General features: G+C 37.1%; 1 protein-coding gene across 1 annotated transcript; it reads left to right on the top strand.

Annotated features, from left to right (window-relative positions):
- Positions 1–207: 207 nt before the first annotated feature.
- On the top strand, positions 208–1,344 carry LOC140860605 (uncharacterized). Its single transcript, XM_073263607.1, has one exon. It carries the CDS (start codon positions 208–210, stop codon positions 1,342–1,344), a length of 1,137 nt encoding a protein of 378 aa, XP_073119708.1.
- Positions 1,345–18,463: the final 17,119 nt, after the last annotated feature.

Raw genomic sequence — 18,463 nt, 5'->3', positions numbered from 1 at the left:
CGGGACGAACAACCAAAACGTGACTATCAAAAGCGGCATGATGAAACTGGGAAAAAACATGAATGAGCTGATGAAAATTTGCCAACTGGAGGAGTAATCGCCATAATCACGGGGGGGCCTGCTTGTGGCGACTCGAACAATGCAAGAAAAGCCCTTCTGCGGGCAGCAAAAGGAACCAACAATTTGTCTAGCCCTACTTCCTTGCCAATGTATGAAATTGGAATTATCCAAGATGGATTATCATTCAGCGACAAAGATCTGGAGAACCCTCGGGGTGCCCATAATGATGCTTTAATCATCTCAGCCACGATCTCCAATTTTTGGGTAAAGAAAATTCTAGTGGATTCAGGAAGTTCGGCCGACATAATTTTTCATGATGCATTCGTCAAGTTGGGTATTAGTAATGCACAGTTAACTCCAGTCAACACTCCACTAGTCGGATTTTCTGGAGAAATAGTTGAAGCTTTGGGCGAAGTAACGTTTTCTCTTTCCTTGGGTTCTTACCCCAAACGGTCTACTAAGATGGTGAAATTCCTTGTAGTAAAATCTTCATCTGCATACAATGTGATATTGGGAAGACCAAGTCTCAATATATTCCAAGCCATTGGATCGACCTATCATATGAAGCTGAAGTTTTCGACTCCAGGAGGAGTAGGAGAAGCCATTGGTGACCATCGTCTAGCCAGAGAGTGTCATGCGGTGACCCTACGAGGTTCATCAGGAAAGCGTAAAAGACAAGTTTCTAGTGAGGTAAGAGCACCGAAACCTGGAAAATTTTTGCGTGAAAACGAGATACATTTGGTGGATGAGGAAGCCGAGAGCAAAGAAAGAATAACAGCAACCAAAACTCTAAAACACGTGGAAATCGTTCCAAATGATCCCAAGAAAACACTAAAAATGGGGACCGAATTACCTCCTGAATTGGAAGAAAAGTTGAAAATTTTTCTCGGTCGCAACTTGGACGTGTTTGCCTGGGGTGATGAGCCTCTACCCGGAATACCTCATGAATATGCGCTCCATCACCTCCGTGTTGATCCGAAAATGAGACCAGTGAAGCAAAAGAAAAGAGCATTCGGCCCAGAAAAAAATCGACATATAGTCGCTGAAGTGGAAAAACTTTTAGCGGCAAAATACATCAGGCCAGTTTCATACCCAGATGGGCTTGCAAATTTTGTCTTAGTACCAAAACCTGGAGGAAAATGGCTTTTATGCATAGATTTCACTGATCTCAACAAAGCATGCCCCAAAGATCCGTTTCCACTCCCACGAATTGAATTATTAGTTGATTCGACAGCAGGATGCGAGTTGCTCACTTTTCTTGATTCATATCAAGGATACAATTAGATCGGCCTAGCACAAGAAGACCAGGAAAAAGCAAGTTTCATCACTGATCGGGGAATTTATTGTTATGATGTTATGCCGTTTGGGTTGAAAAATGTTGGAGCTACTTATCAACGTCTGGTAAATACCATGTTCGAACAATTGATTGGGCATAACATGGAAGTTTATATAGATGACATGCTCGTCAAAAGTACCCAAGCATCAAATCACTTAGGAGATCTTGAGGAATGCTTCAGTATACTCAGAAAATACAGGATGCAACTTAATCCGGATAAATGCACTTTTGGTGTACGAGGAGGAAAATTTCTTGGTTATATGGTGTCATAACAAGGAATAGAGGCCAACCCTGAAAAAATCAAAGAAATTTTAAACATGAATCCTCCAAAGAGTGTAAAAGACATCCAAGAATTGACAGGATGTTTGGCCACCCTCAACCGATTTATCTCAAGGTCTGCAGACAAGGGTTTACCATTTTTCAAAATGCTGAGAAGTGGGAAAAGTTTTCGATGGACAGAAGAGTGTCAGCAAGCATTTGACGAGTTGAAAATACATCTGACCTCTCCGCCACTGTTGGTAAAACCAAACGAAGGTGACACCCTGTTGATTTATCTGGCAATATCTGCGGAGGCGGTAAGTGCAGTATTGGTCTCTGAAGTAGGACGTGAGCACAAACAAGTTTATTATATCAGTCGAACGTTACACGGAGCAAAATTAAGATATACAAAGATCGAGAAACTGGCACTGGCTTTGGTAACTGCAGCAAGAAAACTACGTCCTTACTTTCAGTCTCATCCAATAATTGTACTCACCAATCATACTCTCAAACAAATTATCTCGAGTCCTGAAGCATCAGGAAGAATGGTTAAGTGGGCTGTCGAGTTGAGCCAATATGGAATTGAATATCGCCCACGTCCGACAATTAAAGCACAGATTCTGGATGATTTTCTTATAGAGATGACAGTGAATCATGAAGAAAGCTCCACCCCCGACATGGATGGTTTATGTCGATGGGTCATCAACCTCTACAGGAAGTGGTGCAGGTATAGTTGTGGAGAGCCCTCAGGGAGATAAGTTTCAATATGCCATAAGATTTCTATTCCCTGCAACGAATAATGAGGCAGAATATGAAGCTTTCATCATGGGAATGAAATTGGCCATGTCGGTAGGAGCAAAAATACTGATGATACACAACGACTCCCAACTTAGCGTCAGTAAAGTTAATGGAAATTATGAAGCGAAGGAAGATAAAATGCTTGGGTACCTCACTCAAGTGAATGAGCTTCTCTCACGTTTGGACAGCTACGATGTGAAGCAGATACCTAGAATGGAAAATAAGTCAGCGGACCGCCTGGCCAAGTTAGCAAGCTCTTTGGCCAACATTGATAATAGAAAAATTACATTCCTAACATATGGCAAGGAAGAAACTGATGGAAGTGATGTTACAATATTTTGTGCTGACAGCGAAGAACCTAGTTGAAAAGATGAAATAATCAACTATATTATGCGGGGTAACCTGCCTGCTAACCAAGTAGAAGCTCGAAAACTTAGAGTGAGAGCTGCTCGGTTCACGATCATTGACGGAGAACTATATAAAAGAGGTTTCTCTTCACCTTACCTAAAGTGTCTAAAGCCAGCCAAAGGAAACTATTTGCTCCGTGGAATTCATGAAGGAATATGTGGAAATCACTTAGCCGGCAGAGCTCTCGTGGGGAAAGCATTACGCCAAGGGTAATTTTGGCCAATGATGAAGCAAGACGCTATTGAGTTAGCGAAACATTGTCACGCATGTCAAGAGCATGCTAACTTCCATCACCAGCCGGCTACAATCTTATAGCCCCTGGAAAGTCCTTTACCTTTTGCTCAATGGGGAATGAATTTAGTAGGTCCTTTTCCTCCTGCTACCGGACAAAGAAAATTTTTTATAGTTGCTGTGGGTTATTTTACCAAATGGGTTGAAGCTGAACCATTGGCCAAAATATCGGAAAGAGAAGTAATTAATTTCTTATGGAAGAATATAGTATGCAGATTTGGCATTCCTCAAACCTTTGTTTCGGACAATGGAACTCAATTTTCTGGAGCGAAGATAAAAGACTGGTGCAAAGGACTCTCCATCAAGCAGTTCTTCACTTCTGTCGGCAATCCTCAAGCCAATGGGCAAACCGAGGTCACCAACCGAACCATTTTACAGCACCTCAAAATACGCCTAGGCAATACCAAAGGAAAATGGGTGTATGAGTTGCCAAGTTTTCTATGGGCATATCGAACCACTCCACGCTCTTCAATTGGAGAATCTCCTTTCAACCTGGCTTACGGAGCGGAAGCTGTGGCTCCCGCCGAAATTGGAGAGCAATCATGGCGAGTGACACAATACACTTCATCTGGGAATGAAAAAGCCCTCCGAATGTCATTGGACTTAGTGGATGAACTAAGAGATGAAGCTTCGACACGAGCCGAAAGATATCGGGTTTGCATGACTAAAGCATACAATGATAGAGTCAAGACAAGGTCTTTCCAACTTGGAGACCTTGTATTGAGAAAATCTGATATCTTGAAATCCGTGGGCAAGCTGGATCCGAAATGGGAAGGACCTACAAAGTAATTGAGATTGTGAAGATGAGAACATATCGCCTCCAACATTCAGATGGACGAATACTTCCCAGACCTTGGAACGTGGCCAACCTGAAGAAGTTTTATGCATAATTTGCAACTCTCTCCAATATTAGGCTATATTTACCTTTTGTTATTAGCATATTTTCCTTATGTTTTCATATTACAATTTTGTGATGCATTTTTAAACTAATTTGTTTATTTTGTTATACAAGCAGATTACTTTGTCGAAACAATATCATATCTCATCTCCTATACTAACGCTTACTTACGACATAAACGTCATAGACCCTAGCAATCATAAAAAAATCCCAACAATAAGAGGCTTGACCAGCCCCATGGGACATTTGAACTTATGACGCTGTAAGAGGTCAGAACAACATAATAATATTATAAGTCCCGGGATAGCTCACCATGCACCAAGTGGGTTTAGAAATTCCCCATGAGACAAAATCTTGGGAGATTTATCCCCTCCCAAGTATTCCAATATTAAAGCGATAGTATTTTATTCATCAAACAAGTATGCAATAGCAAATTCAAAATGCAAAAGAGATATGATAATCGACGAAATTGAATATATATATGAATATATATATATATATATGAAAAGGAATTATTGTTTTTCATTTGCTCCTCTACCAACTACTTACTTACTCAAGAAGAACAAACAAAGTCTAGGACTTTGACTTTGTTACAAAAAAAAAAAAAAAAATTGCCCAAAAGTGGCAAGAAATAATAAAACTAAACTGCTCCACGGCTCCAAAGAGTAGTCTCCATGTAGCTTCGACACACACCCGTCGTTATTGATTGTATAAGCTAAAAATTCAAACGCAAAGCTTCGATCATCTCCTCATCACCCTGACCTCCCAATAAATCTCCTAAGGGAGGATCCTAGTCATCCTCAACTCTTGCAGTACTAGGCTCCGGAATTTTAGGGTGAATCATCGTAATAATTTCCTTCGAAACTAGTTTAGTATCCCGTAGTTCTTTGCGACAATCCACGACAACTTCATCATGAATAACAATCATCCGCTGAATCACTTCATCTCTAAAAGCTGTGGATTCACGATAGCCTTCAATTGATTTTTCTCCAGTGCTTCGCAAGAGATTCTTGCCTATTGACGAATTGAGAAAAATCTCACCGGTCTCCGATTCATGAGAATATTTTCCCCTAAGTAGCTTCATCTCCTTACACATTGCATCATAATTTTTGGATTTCTCGTCAAGCTCCTTTTGCGACTTGAGAAAATCATCTCGAGCCTTATCACCTTCCTCGCCGAGTCTTTTGCACTCTCCCCTTAATGACGTCAGCTCATCATCAAATTTTTTCCCGGAATTTCGAGACCTCTCTTCTCGAAATTGAAAAGTGTGAGCAAGCGATAAAATCTGTAAACACCCATAGATAAAGAAAATTATTTATTACGTAAAAATCATAATACATACCAACAAACAGGTAATAATATACCTGGAAGGAGGACGAATCAAGAGACCGAGTTAACACTTCGGTAGGTTGAGGCAGTAGATGCAACCTGTCATGATCTCCAATCAGGTCCGCTCCCATTCTCCAAACCAATCTCCGGATCTTTTAAATCCCAAAAAGATCCAGCATCATTTTTATGGTTCACTCCTTCCACGAACAAGTGGCGACCCTCGAGAGTGCCCAGATCAACTACTCGTTCGTCGTCACGTTTTTTTCTTCGGATCTCTTGGATCTTCAACCTTTTTACTACGTGCATCGATGTCGGGTCCGGCTGCAACATCTTTCCTTTTGCCACCATTTTCCTGTCATGCATATCGAATCTTTTGGATGGTGGGCCAAAACGGTTAGCATGATTTGAAGGCCCGGGAGACTTCCTCCTCCGGGGAAGCTCTTGAGAACCACCGAAAGCTCGCTCCTTTGTTGAGTCTTTTCTTAGCATTTTTGACGTTTTCTTCTCATTTTTCTCTATGCACGCCCGAACCTCCGCCAAGTTTATTTTTTCCCCTACAGAAAAAAACAAAAATAACAATACATAAATAAATACAATAAATTCACAAATTACATCGAGCAAGGTACTTTAAATTAAAGAAAAATACAATAGCATGCAAGAGAGTGAAAAAGCAGATACCGGCAGGAAGTAAACTCTTTGGATCAACCAACTTTTTGAAAAGACCTAAGGAGCGACATTCAAGTTGCAGTTCACGACGAGTTTTGCTAAAAATAATTCTCCTATGGCCCGGACTCCATACTATGGGAACCCCCCCCCCCCCCCCTAGCCATAATCCCAGGCATAAACAAACTTTTTTCTCCAATCGCTTTTCGGAGATGGACAACGAGATAGAAACTTACAATCTCCCCGAAGTAGAAAATAAATATAGGAACCTGGAATGGAACGACGCACCGAGAAAAGCGCATAAAATAAATCTATAGTCGGGGACATTTTAATTTCGCTCACTCTACTTAGGAAACACGTAAAGAGAAGAATCGCAATTGGTGTTAATTGACTTAAACCCACCCCGAGATCATCTACAATTTCTATCAAAAGGGCATGAGGAGGAAGCGAAAAACCGAAATTAAAGTACTCCAGATATACTGTAAAATAACCCGAAGGCGGTTCATGGAAAGGATCTCCATTTTTGGGAATCTTAAGGATATTTCTAGAGGATAAGTCCAATTCTTGACGTGGACTTAAAATCTCCGACTCGTCCAAAAGACGCTCGCTCACTCCTCCCGAAGACTCTTCAGAACCACTATTATCGCAAGAATTTGGGTTACTAGCAATTTTTAAACAAGGTGATCTCCTCATATCACGAGATACCACCGTTTTCAAATCACTCAAAGGAAATAGACACTCGTCAATTTCAATATCATCGCCAGACTCCGCTGGCGAAAGAGAATAATATCTCGGTTAGCAACCAATACCGAAAATACTTTACCTCGTGAAGGACACCCTGCAATAATTTAAATAAAAAAATAATAAATAACATAAAAAATAAATTTTACCAAAGAATATTTTCTCGTGCAATATCATGTTCGAATGACATTAAAATTTTCAGTCTATTTAATATTAATACCAAGTAAAAACATCAAAAATATTTTGGCACAATTATTAATTATTTCATATTGTGTTAGTGTATCATATGTGTACGTTGACCGGCTAAATCGGTATTTACTAGCAAGTACACTAGGTCAAGTAATAGTAAAGTGGACAGAGAGTCCAAGTATCGATCCCACATGGACTGTTGTCAATTCTCAAGATTTAATTATTTTACTTAATCTAGACAAAATAACAGAAAATATTTTGAATTAAAAAAATAAGAATATAAAATAAAAACTGCTTAAGAAATAAGAATAAAAATAACTGAAGATAAAATTAATTAAAACGAGAAAACCAAGACACACGTAGGTACCGAACAAATCATGTAACATGTAGCCGATTTAGGACTCAGATTTAACCTTAAATTATGGGAATTCTCCTATCTTGTTCAAAGGTCTATTTCTAGAACAATCAAACCTATTCAAATATTGATGAACTAATCTTTCGTAATTCTAATCAAATTTGAATGCATTGAATATTTATGAAAATTCAGTTTACACCCAAACCGCATACTGAAACCGAATTCTATTTCTAGTCGGTTTTACAATATGTTGATTATCAGAGTGATCGAAATCAATACCTCCTCTGTCGACTTGGAATCGATTAATATGCAAGCAAACAGTTGATCAAACTATTCACAAGACAAATATAAATCTGAAAATCAATAAAATAAAATCAAGTCTGAAAAATCCCAAACAAACATCCAAGTTTTCTACTTGAATTTGTTCGGCCCAATCACGCCGTCTTGGTTGAAGATAAACTATTCAATAATTAAAAACAATAATTCAAAAATAAAAATAAAAAAAAGAAAAGAAAAATCTTCTCTCCCAAGCCTGTAGCCGCCTCCCTCTGTGTTGTCTGCGCTCTGGACTTCCCAACCCTAAAAAATATGTTATATCTTCTATATATATGGTCCGGAACGCCTAACAATTAATTTCCTTCCAAAACAAGGACTTTTGGAAAAAATCCGACGCCGAACATGCGCGCGCGCTTTTGGAGAAGCCTCGCGCGCGTGCAGGGACGGATCTACTGTTGGGGCTAGGCTGGGCTTTAGCCCAGTCTAGCTCCAACCTTTAGCCCATATATATATTCATATATATTTATGTGTCTTAGAGTCCAATTTGATAAAATATATAGAAATGCTTTATTTTTCTTCTTCTTGAGCTTTCCCATTGTTTGATATGGGCCAAATACAATTTCAAATTGAGTTTTATAAATTTCAAAGTCTAGCAATTATATTGTGATAAATAGTAAATTATATAATAATATAACTTTAATTTATAATAGTAAATTTTACGAGAAATAAATTAATAATTTTTAATTATTATAGCACAACAAGATAGTAAAGTAGTAATTTTCTTATCTAATGAATAACAATTTCAATATAATTTATTAAAAAATAACAAAAAAATATTCATTGGTAAACCTCACGTGCTTAATCTTTTTTTTAAACAAATTAATGTAATATAATATAATATTCTCTATTAATTTTAGGAAACTAACATAATAAATTTTAGTTTTTATATCATTATTATGATATTGATATTTGATACATTAAAAAATTTAGGAAAGACTAACGATATATAAATTTAGAGACTAAAATATTTCTTAATATATATGTATAGTAGATATTTTTGCAATCTTTGTTCTATAAATTCTCTGCACGTAAAATTTAGCCCCCCTTAAAAACAAATCCTGGTTCCGTCCCTGCGCGCATGCAGAACTAAAAAAAAGAGTCTGGATCAGCAACGCGCGCGCGCGCGAGCTCAATTCTCGCGCGCGCAGAACAAACTTTCTGCTGCGAGCGACGATTTTGAAAAATTTATATCACAAGTTCTAGCCGTCGGATCAAGCTGAAATTTGTACAACAGCTTCCAAACATCTTGAACTTTATTCTGAATGGTAGAGATTGGATTTGGGTTTCTGAAAAAGTAAATTTGATTTTTTGAACAAAGCTGCTCCGTAATTCACTTTTCGACAATTCATTTTCCTACAAAATTAACCCGAGGAGTGAAATACACACACATGCACTAAAACACATAAAAACACATAAAACAATATGAATTCACACAAAATAGACAAAAACCTATCACGAAATAATGCACACAAAATGCACTTATCAACACCCCCATACTTAAACATTGCTCGCCCTCGAGCAAGATATGCAAAAATAAAATGCAAACAACGACATAAGTAAGAATGAATCATGAACAACATAGCCTCCGATAAGTTTCAACTTCAAAAACCAAAAACCAAAAACTTCTGATTGTTCACAATACACTGCCAGTTTAACGTAAACGTGAGTGTGTGTCATGTCATTCCAGTTTCATGCAACTTCAAAGGAATATGTCCTAAGAATTCTTAGCGACCTATGACAATTCAATGCAAGTATCACAATCAAGCACCGTCACCTCAACAATCCCAAACAAAAACATGCACTTTCTTGAGAGTAATTACGTACCTCCGGATTTTTCACCCGGTATTTTTAATAAGCCCCAATAACTACCCACAAACTTAGCTATGAAACAATGATTAGGATTTCAATCATTGTTCAAGCCCGGATGGAATCGCTATTTTAAAATTTCAAAATTTTTAACCCCATGTAATCCCCATACTTAGTCAAGAACAAGGGAGTAGAATTTCAATCTCTCGCTCGTAACCCAGATGGAGTTAAATTTATTTTCAACCAAAATATTTTCAAAAATTTTATAAGTACGCCAAAGATCATACATGCAATGTCTAACAACTATCAAGAATCCAAAGCACTATCATGAACAACAAACACCTATTGTCGTGCAATGGTCAAACAAACACGAACTTCATCAATTACATCGCTACACTACACTAGTCTAACATGCGTGCTTAATATGATTCATGATTCAACCAACAGTTTCTCATGTTCAATCAAAAGCAACATTTTCTAAAAAAAAATTTTGTCTCGAAAACTCTATCATCATCGGCCAATAGTCATCATTATACTTATTCACACAACATAAACACAAAACATAATGATATGCATGAATACGAACTATATGCAATAAACTAAACCATATAAATGCAAACAACAACACAAACATAACAAATCTACCCCCCATACTTATCCAAAGCATTACCCTCAATGCTTCGGAACAATGAACAGAATGCATGAACAAACACACATATGCAAGACGAACAAAAACAAAATGAAAAAAAACAACACTCCCCTAGTTTTCGAATCATCCTCGTTCTTCTTGACAGTATCCGCTGGGACGGTAGCAACAAACTGGGTATATCGGCAGGACCGGAAAACTGGAATGGAAAAGAAGCAAAATAAAATAAAAAATAAAAACTAAACTAAACTAAACAAAATTAAACTAAAAAGCAAGGTAAGAATACTGGGTTGCCTCCCAGTCAGCGCTAAATTTATAGTGTATCGTCTGACTATGAAGAAGCAACCATCAAAGAGCAGCTGCCGCCCATAGTAGGAATCATACGACTTTACATATGGGTTTTGATTTCCTTCGCCCTCAAGCTTGGCGTGATATATGCAGTTGAGTCTTGTCGGTCCAACAACACTCGGAATGAATTTTTTCTTTTGGAAGGAGACTCCGAATCTAGGCTGAAGCTCATAGAGGATGCAATATTGTGGAGTTGGCGTCAATGGCAAGAATGGATCTTCAAGTGGTGTGCATGTAAAGTCCATTGACGAGGTCAAATCTTTCACCTTGAATATTTCCTCCTCCTCCACTGTCACTTCTGGCTCATCCTCACAAGAAGATTCCTAAAAAATTATGTTCTCATGATCTGGCTCAATTATTTCATTCTCTTGGAAGATCTCAAAAATTGATTCTCTAAGAAGCGCAATCTGCTCATCCAAGAAACTCAAAGACTTGATGCGGCTTCCGAAGAACTATTTTATCTCTTTCTGTTGTCGCACCATGTTCTTCAACTGAGCTACATGACCATCCTCAAAATACCCGATACACTCTTCTTGATACTCTGGTGGTTGGTTCGCAAAATTTTTGGGGTTGAATTATGGAGGATATTTGTGACTCCAACCTTGCAGTGAAGGATCCCAATGCCAATGGTAGTTGAAATCTGCCATATCATTTAACAAGTGCATCGCACTGTTTTCATCTCTGTTGAACAAGTGACTGCCAGTTGCAAAAGCTCCATCATCTACCCAACGTCTTGTTATCTCTTCCAAACCACCATAAAAAATCTGAGTTAGGGTGTAGCTCGAAAACTGATGACATCGAAAATTGTTCGCCAATTCATTGAATCTCCCCCAAGCAGCATAAAATGGCTCTGAGTATTGTTGGCCAAATCTTGTGAATACCTGTCTATGATCCATCTCCAAGTACCTCACAAGTAAGAAAAAAACTAATTAACAATTAAAAATAAAAAAAATGCAAGAAAAAAAATATCTAGTCTCAAGCAAATAATCTATCCTAATATTAACTAAACAGTCCCCGGCAACGGCGCCAAAAACTTGACCGGCTAAATCGGTATTTACTAGCAAGTACACTAGGTCAAGTAATAGTAAAGTGGACAGAGAGTCCAAGTATCGATCCCACAGGGACTGTTGTCAATTCTCAAAATTTAATTATTTTACTTAATCTAGACAAAATAATAGAAAATATTTTGAATTAAAAAAATAAGAATATAAAATAAAAACTGCTTAAGAAATAAGAATAAAATAAACTGAAGATAAAATTAATTAAAATCAGACAACCAAGACACACGTAGGTACCGAACAAATCATGTAACATGTAGCCGATTCAGGACTCAGATTTAACCTTATATTACGAGAATTCTCCTATCTTGTTCAAAGGTCTATTTCTAGAACAATCAAACTTATTCAAATATTGATGAACTAATCTTTCATAATTCTAATCAAATTTGAATGCATTGAATATTTATGAAAATTCAGTTTACACCCAAACCGCACACTGAAACCGAATTCTATTTTTAGTCGGTTTTACAATATGTTGATTATCAGAGTGATCGAATCAATACCTTCTCTGTCGACTTGGAATCGATTAACATGCAAGCAAACAATTGATCAGACTATTCACAAGACAAATATAAATCTGGCAATCAATAAAATAAAATCAAGTCTGAAAAATCCCAAACAAACATCCAAGTTTTCTACATGAATTTGTTCGGCCCAATCACGCCGTCTTGGTTGAAGATAAACTACTCAATAATTAAAAACAATAATTCAAAAATAAAAATAAAAAGAAAAAAAGAAAAGAAAAATCTTCTCTCCCATCATGTAGCCGCCTCCCTCTGTGTTGTCTGCGTTCTGGACTTCCCAACCCTCAAAAATATGTTATATCTTCTATATATATGGTTCGGAATGCCTACCAATTAATTTTATTTTAAACAAGGACTTTTCGGAACAAATATGATGTCGGAACATGCGCGCGCGCACCTGTAAAAGCCTCGCGCGCGTGCAGAACAAACAAACAGAGTCTGGATCAGCAACGCGCGCGCGCGCAGAACAAAATTTCTGCTGCGAGCGACAATTTTGAAAAATTCATATCTCGAGATCTAGCCGTCGGATCGAGCTGAAATTTGGACAGCAGCTTCAAAACATCTTGAACTTTATTCTAAACATTGGAGATTGGATTTGAATTTTTTTAGAATTAAATTTGGTTTTTTGAACAAAGCTGCTCCGTAATTCACTCTTCAACAATTCATTTTCCTACAAAATTAACCCGAGGAGTGAAATACACACACATGCACTAAAACACATAAAAACACATAAAAACAATATGAATGCACACAAAATAAACAAAAACCTATCACGAAATAATGCACACAAAATGCACTTATCATACGTATTCGTATGTATATGCATCAAACTTGAGATTATAGCACCCATCGCCTTCTTCACCACTGCCGCATCACAGCCGGTCTCTGTCTCCGACGAGCAACCATCGACCGATCGACACGAAGCCTTCTTCTCCTATACGTCACCACCATCTCCGACAACAATTACCCTCTCTCCGTCAAGGCCAGTTTGGGATAGCTTGGAAGCTACACCATGGCTGGTAATCGACGAGGGTCCATCATCGTATCAGCACCATCTTCTCCATCCTGTCTGCGTCCCCGCCACTTCTTCGAAGTTAAGATTTGGTCAAGCTTTTGATAGCTTGATCCACGCTGAAAAACGAAAAGCCTTTCGCTGGAATGGCCACCTCGCCGTCGGCCTCCTCAGTCCCGTTCGAGTCCAAATTTGGACGCACCCACAAGCCGTGGATGCAACTCCATGGCTGGCACTCGAATCGCCGGAAACACCACCCCACAATCGGCGTTGCCGCCACTCGCCAATCTTTAAAAAACGGACATCTCCTCCCCAGCCACAACCATCAATAATAGAGAAGATGATGAACATGGAGAGGGAGGGGATGATCGCATATACACATAGATACATAACACACGTTGACGAAGGAGAAAGAAGTTGGGAAGGAAAACGTGAGATAAAAATAATAATAAAGAAACAAAAGAATTGAATGAAAACTTTGACCAAAAGTTGGGTGGGGAATGATGTGTTACCAGTCATGTATATTCGGTTGACAATATCTCTTTGTCAATTTTTGGAACACACACGAGCGAATACTGCACCAAAAAATTCAGAAATAATCTCGTTAGTAAGTTGTGGTGAACACATACTCCAGCGTTGAATTTATAATGACCGTAGTTGATAGAGTTCTACTGGGTTTCTACAATTAATATTCTGGCAGGATTTTGATTCTTATCCAATTATACTGAAATCATTATTCTGCCAGAATTTTAATTTCTAGTGCATGCAATTCCATTGCATCACAGTCCTACTACGGTTTCTCCATCATGGTATCTCCATATCTGAAGAGCTTTCGATCCCCGTAATTTTCGCAGTGGCACACAATATTCATTCTCGACAACTAAATTTCTGACAATACTCCGATAAAAATTTTACTCTCGGTCCTCTCACCACACGCGACACGCCCGAGAGTGGGGGGCCTATGATAGGTTACACCTAAAAATTCAACTGGACCTGAGCTCAATCATGAAGGTCCAATCAAATATTTTTTAGGCCCAAGCTTATTTAAATATTATATATATTTAAATCAGGCAGGCCCTGAATTCTACAAAAGCCCATAAAAGGCTCAAGCCCGTGAAATTCTCCGAATATCTATAAATAGCTCAAGTCACTTCATTATTAAGGTACACACTTTCTTAAGCACTATATCGCTCTACTCTCGATTATTATTCCTTGAGTAATAACTGACTTGAGCGTCGGAGTGCCTTCTTCGAAAACCCTCCCGGCTCCTCTGACTTTGTTTTGTGACGTAGGAACAACCCACTGAAGATCTCCACCGGGAACATACAAGGATTCGTTGATACTTCGGACTTTGCGGAAGCAACGTGCCATATACAAATGATTTTTGGCTACATCAGATATGATTCGAATTTCAATCCCCTCGTCTATAGCCCGGATGGGGCATCAACCCCATTGAATCCGCAAACTTAGCCATGGATTGAGGATTAGGATTTCACTCCCTCGTCCATGACCCGGATGGAGTTGAGTTTTTCAAAAAAAAAATTCAACTTTTTCAAAAATTTTGGTGCGTCCAAGATCATAAGTGCAATGTTAGAGACTCATCAAAATTCATAGAACACAGTTAAGATCCACAAGACACCTATTGCCATTCAATGATAAAACAGACAGAAACTTCATCAAATCTTTCGTTACAATTAACTGGTCTAACATAAGTTCTTAAAAGATTCACGGTTCAACCTACAGTTTCTCATGTCAAGTCAAGAGCAAAAATTAAAATTTTCACAAAATTCAAAACTTCATATCATCATCGGCTCTCATTCATCATCCCACTTACACACATGCAAACAATTACTAAAACTAACTAGACACAACAACCACGAAACAAAATATATGCAAACAAACTAAAAGATTACGAATGCAACACAAAATAACAAATAATGAAATAAACTAGTCTACCCCCCCCCCCTCCCTACTTATTCAAAGCATTGCCCTCAATGATTTAGAGACAACTAAAACAATGCAAGAACAAACAAATGCAAGGACGAACATAAATCGGTAGCGTACCAGGTCAAGAAATAGTAAAGGGACAAAGAGTCCGAATGTCGAACCCACAGGGACTGATATTTAGTAATTACCAAAATATAATTATTTATACTTAATCTAGTCTAATCAATAAAAGTGATTTTTGGATTAAACTACTAATTCAATTATGAATAAAATGATTTAAAATAAAAATGCAAAAAAAAAGTTTTAATGTAAATTAAATAATGAAAAATTCGATCAAGGACACACGTAGGCACTGAACAAATCGTGCAAATTAGTAGTAAATTTAGGATCCATATTTTAATCTTAAATCACGACGAATTATCCTAAAATATTTAACAGTCTATTTTTAGAACAGTTAAACATATTCAAATATTGAAGGATTAATTATTTATAATTAATTCTAATCAAATTCAAATGCATTGAGAATTGTGAAATTTAATTTTCACCTAAAACCGCATACTGAAACCGAATACTATTTCTAGTTGGTTTAACCATATGTCAATTGTTGAAGTGATCAAAACTAATTCCTAATCTTTCGACTCAGAAATAATTAACATGAAAGCAAATAACTGGCCAAATCATTCACAAGACAGAAAATAAATCCAACAATCAATAATATAAATAAAAATCTGAAGAATCCCAAACAACCATTCAAATTTCCAACATTAATTTGTTTGGCCCAATCACGTGGCCTTGAACGAGAAGAAACTACTACTCAATAATAAACATAATTAATAAACAGAGTTTTCAACCATGAAATAAAACTAAAAATAAGAAGAAAAGAAGAAAATCTTCACTCCCAAGCGTGTTGTAGCCGCTGGCTGCCTCCTCTCTTCTAAATCACGTTCTGAACCCTTCAAAATATGATAGATCTCCTATTTATATGGTCCGGATCCCGTAAAAATTAAAATTCCTTACAACACAAAGATTTTTCGAATAATAAATCTCGCAAATTTTCGCTCGAGTGAGACATCTGTCTCGCTCGAGCTCGCCACAATACGCGTACTTCTAGAACTTCAATTTGCGCTCGAGCGGGAAGTGAATCCGCTCGAGCGCACCTTGGTTTGAAACTTTTTGGAATTGAGGGTCACACTCAAGCGAGATTGAAGTACGCTCGAGCGAGCCTTGAACACTCAGCCTATTGGAATTGGAGTCTCGCTCGAGTGGGAAGTGCATCCACTCGAGTGTGAGTTTTGGTTCGAGTTTTCCTTTGAAAAATCTCCAATTTCCTACAAAAATAACCCGAGGAGTGAAATGCACACATAATAATTAAATCATCAATAAAACACAGAAAAACACTAAGAGACAATATGAATGCATGCAAAATAATCATAAAAATAACACAAAATAATGCATACAAAATGAAATTATCAAGTTGGTTGAAGGAGTCCAGTTCTTCACAGCGGTTCTATAAAGCACATAGTAAAAACAAGTTAGATTAGCGGCGGAGAGGAGACTTGGATGACTAGGAAAATGCATAATTCGCTCTCCAATGATCACTGAGGTCATTTCATTGATATCCGACATAACTCCTTTCTCTTCATCATCAATAGTAGTGTGTTATAGATAAGTGATAGTAACTGGATCAAATTGTGGATTTGCTCATGCATAACAACTTTTCCAAAATTGGTAGATTTCTCATCACTTATACTAGCAGTGAGGTTTACAAAGAGCTCCAAAAATAAGCTTTCGTCCGTAAGGAGCAACAACAGAGACAGTAGCAAAAATAATTCGAATCTTTAAAAATTCGACCAAATTCTGCCTCTTGTAAGCATCCAGATCAACGTTCTTCTCTTAGATGAACTCATGGTTGACATACAAATGTCAATCAACAATAGAAGCTTCCGAATAAAACTTGTGAGAGAAGGCAAGAGGCAGATCATAATCTGCATCATCCATGTTGCCTCCAATATTGGAAACATCCTTCTCAACATCCTCACCAGTAGAATTTTCAAAGATGAAAGATAAGGTTAAAAATTAGGTATGTAATCTGCAAATTTTTGTTGCATATCTACATTAGGTTCTTCCTCAATGACAACAAAAGTAGGCACATGTGTATGAAAGGGAAAAAATAAAAGAAAATATGATTTGCACAATAAGCAGATAAGTTTAAAGTTAATCAAAACTAAAGAGTGTAGGAAGACAATTCGGTGATTGCAAAGAGAAATTAAGCATAAGAATGATAAAATCAATGAATAATATATGCTTAAAAGAAATCAATTGAACGGTTAAAATAAATCCACAATCAACCATTATCCTTCTAACAAACTCACCCAAAGACACTTACTAACTACAATTCTAACGGGTAAAAATTTTGAAATCAAGAAAGTAAAATCCAACTCAATTATGGCAGTAATCCGAGATTAAAACGCTCCAAATCTTTCTCATAAATAAGTCCACATCGGCTTATCTTCACTAAATCATTTTCGATAACAAAAATTCAATTTTTAGTAAATAGGGTATTTCACCAAATCTTGTCTATTTTGAACGTCAAACTCTGAGCAAAAAATATTCACATTTTAAATACATATGCATGTCCTAATTTATGCCTAAATCATAATGTAACAAAAAAATAAAATACAGCCACATGCACATGATATGTTTACAAGTGAAGTATTGTTTGTCGTGTTGGAAACATCTCCAGCAACACACCAATTTTCAAAAATTATTTGTAATTTTCACACTTAAATTAGCCTTTGAGCAACTGTAATTACTTCAGAAGTAGTAGTAGCATGCACACTAGAAGAACGATTTTCAATGGACTCATCTAGGTAACTTTTTTCATTTTTTCGATTTTTTTTCAAGCTTTTCATTCATGACATTGGTCACCGAGCTTTTTATAAAGATGAACATTGAATTTGTGAAATCACTTTTTGCATGGGACAAGATCATGAAATACACGAACATCTCTCAATTACTTGGGGTTTTAGTCAGAGTTCATAAAAGGCTAAGTGTGATAAAAAGATTTTGCATAGAAAACTAAGTGTCCACTGGTCACAAAATAAAATGAATGAATGAATGAATGAAATATGTCTATTGTCCTAAAAATGCACGTGCATGTGATGTGTTGTCCCTGGTGTTCTAACACCAGAGACAATATCAATGAATTTTCATAATGCACACATACTGAGAGACTTCTTAAGACTGAAAATTTTCTCGAAATCTAAATTTTTTGTGAATATATCTGCCAGTTGATTATTAGTTCCAACAAAATATATATGGATCATGCCATTTTCTACTAAATCTCGAATAAAGTGATATCGAATGTCAATGTGTTTTGTGCAAAAGTGTTGAACTGAATTCTTTGAAATGTCAATTTCACTCGCATTATCACAATAAACAATGAGATTTTCATTTTTAA

The sequence above is a fragment of the Henckelia pumila genome, chromosome 4 (assembly GCF_033568475.1).
Source record: "Henckelia pumila isolate YLH828 chromosome 4, ASM3356847v2, whole genome shotgun sequence".
Classification (NCBI taxonomy): Eukaryota; Viridiplantae; Streptophyta; class Magnoliopsida; order Lamiales; family Gesneriaceae; genus Henckelia; species Henckelia pumila.
This window is presented reverse-complemented; position numbering and strand designations above follow the sequence as displayed.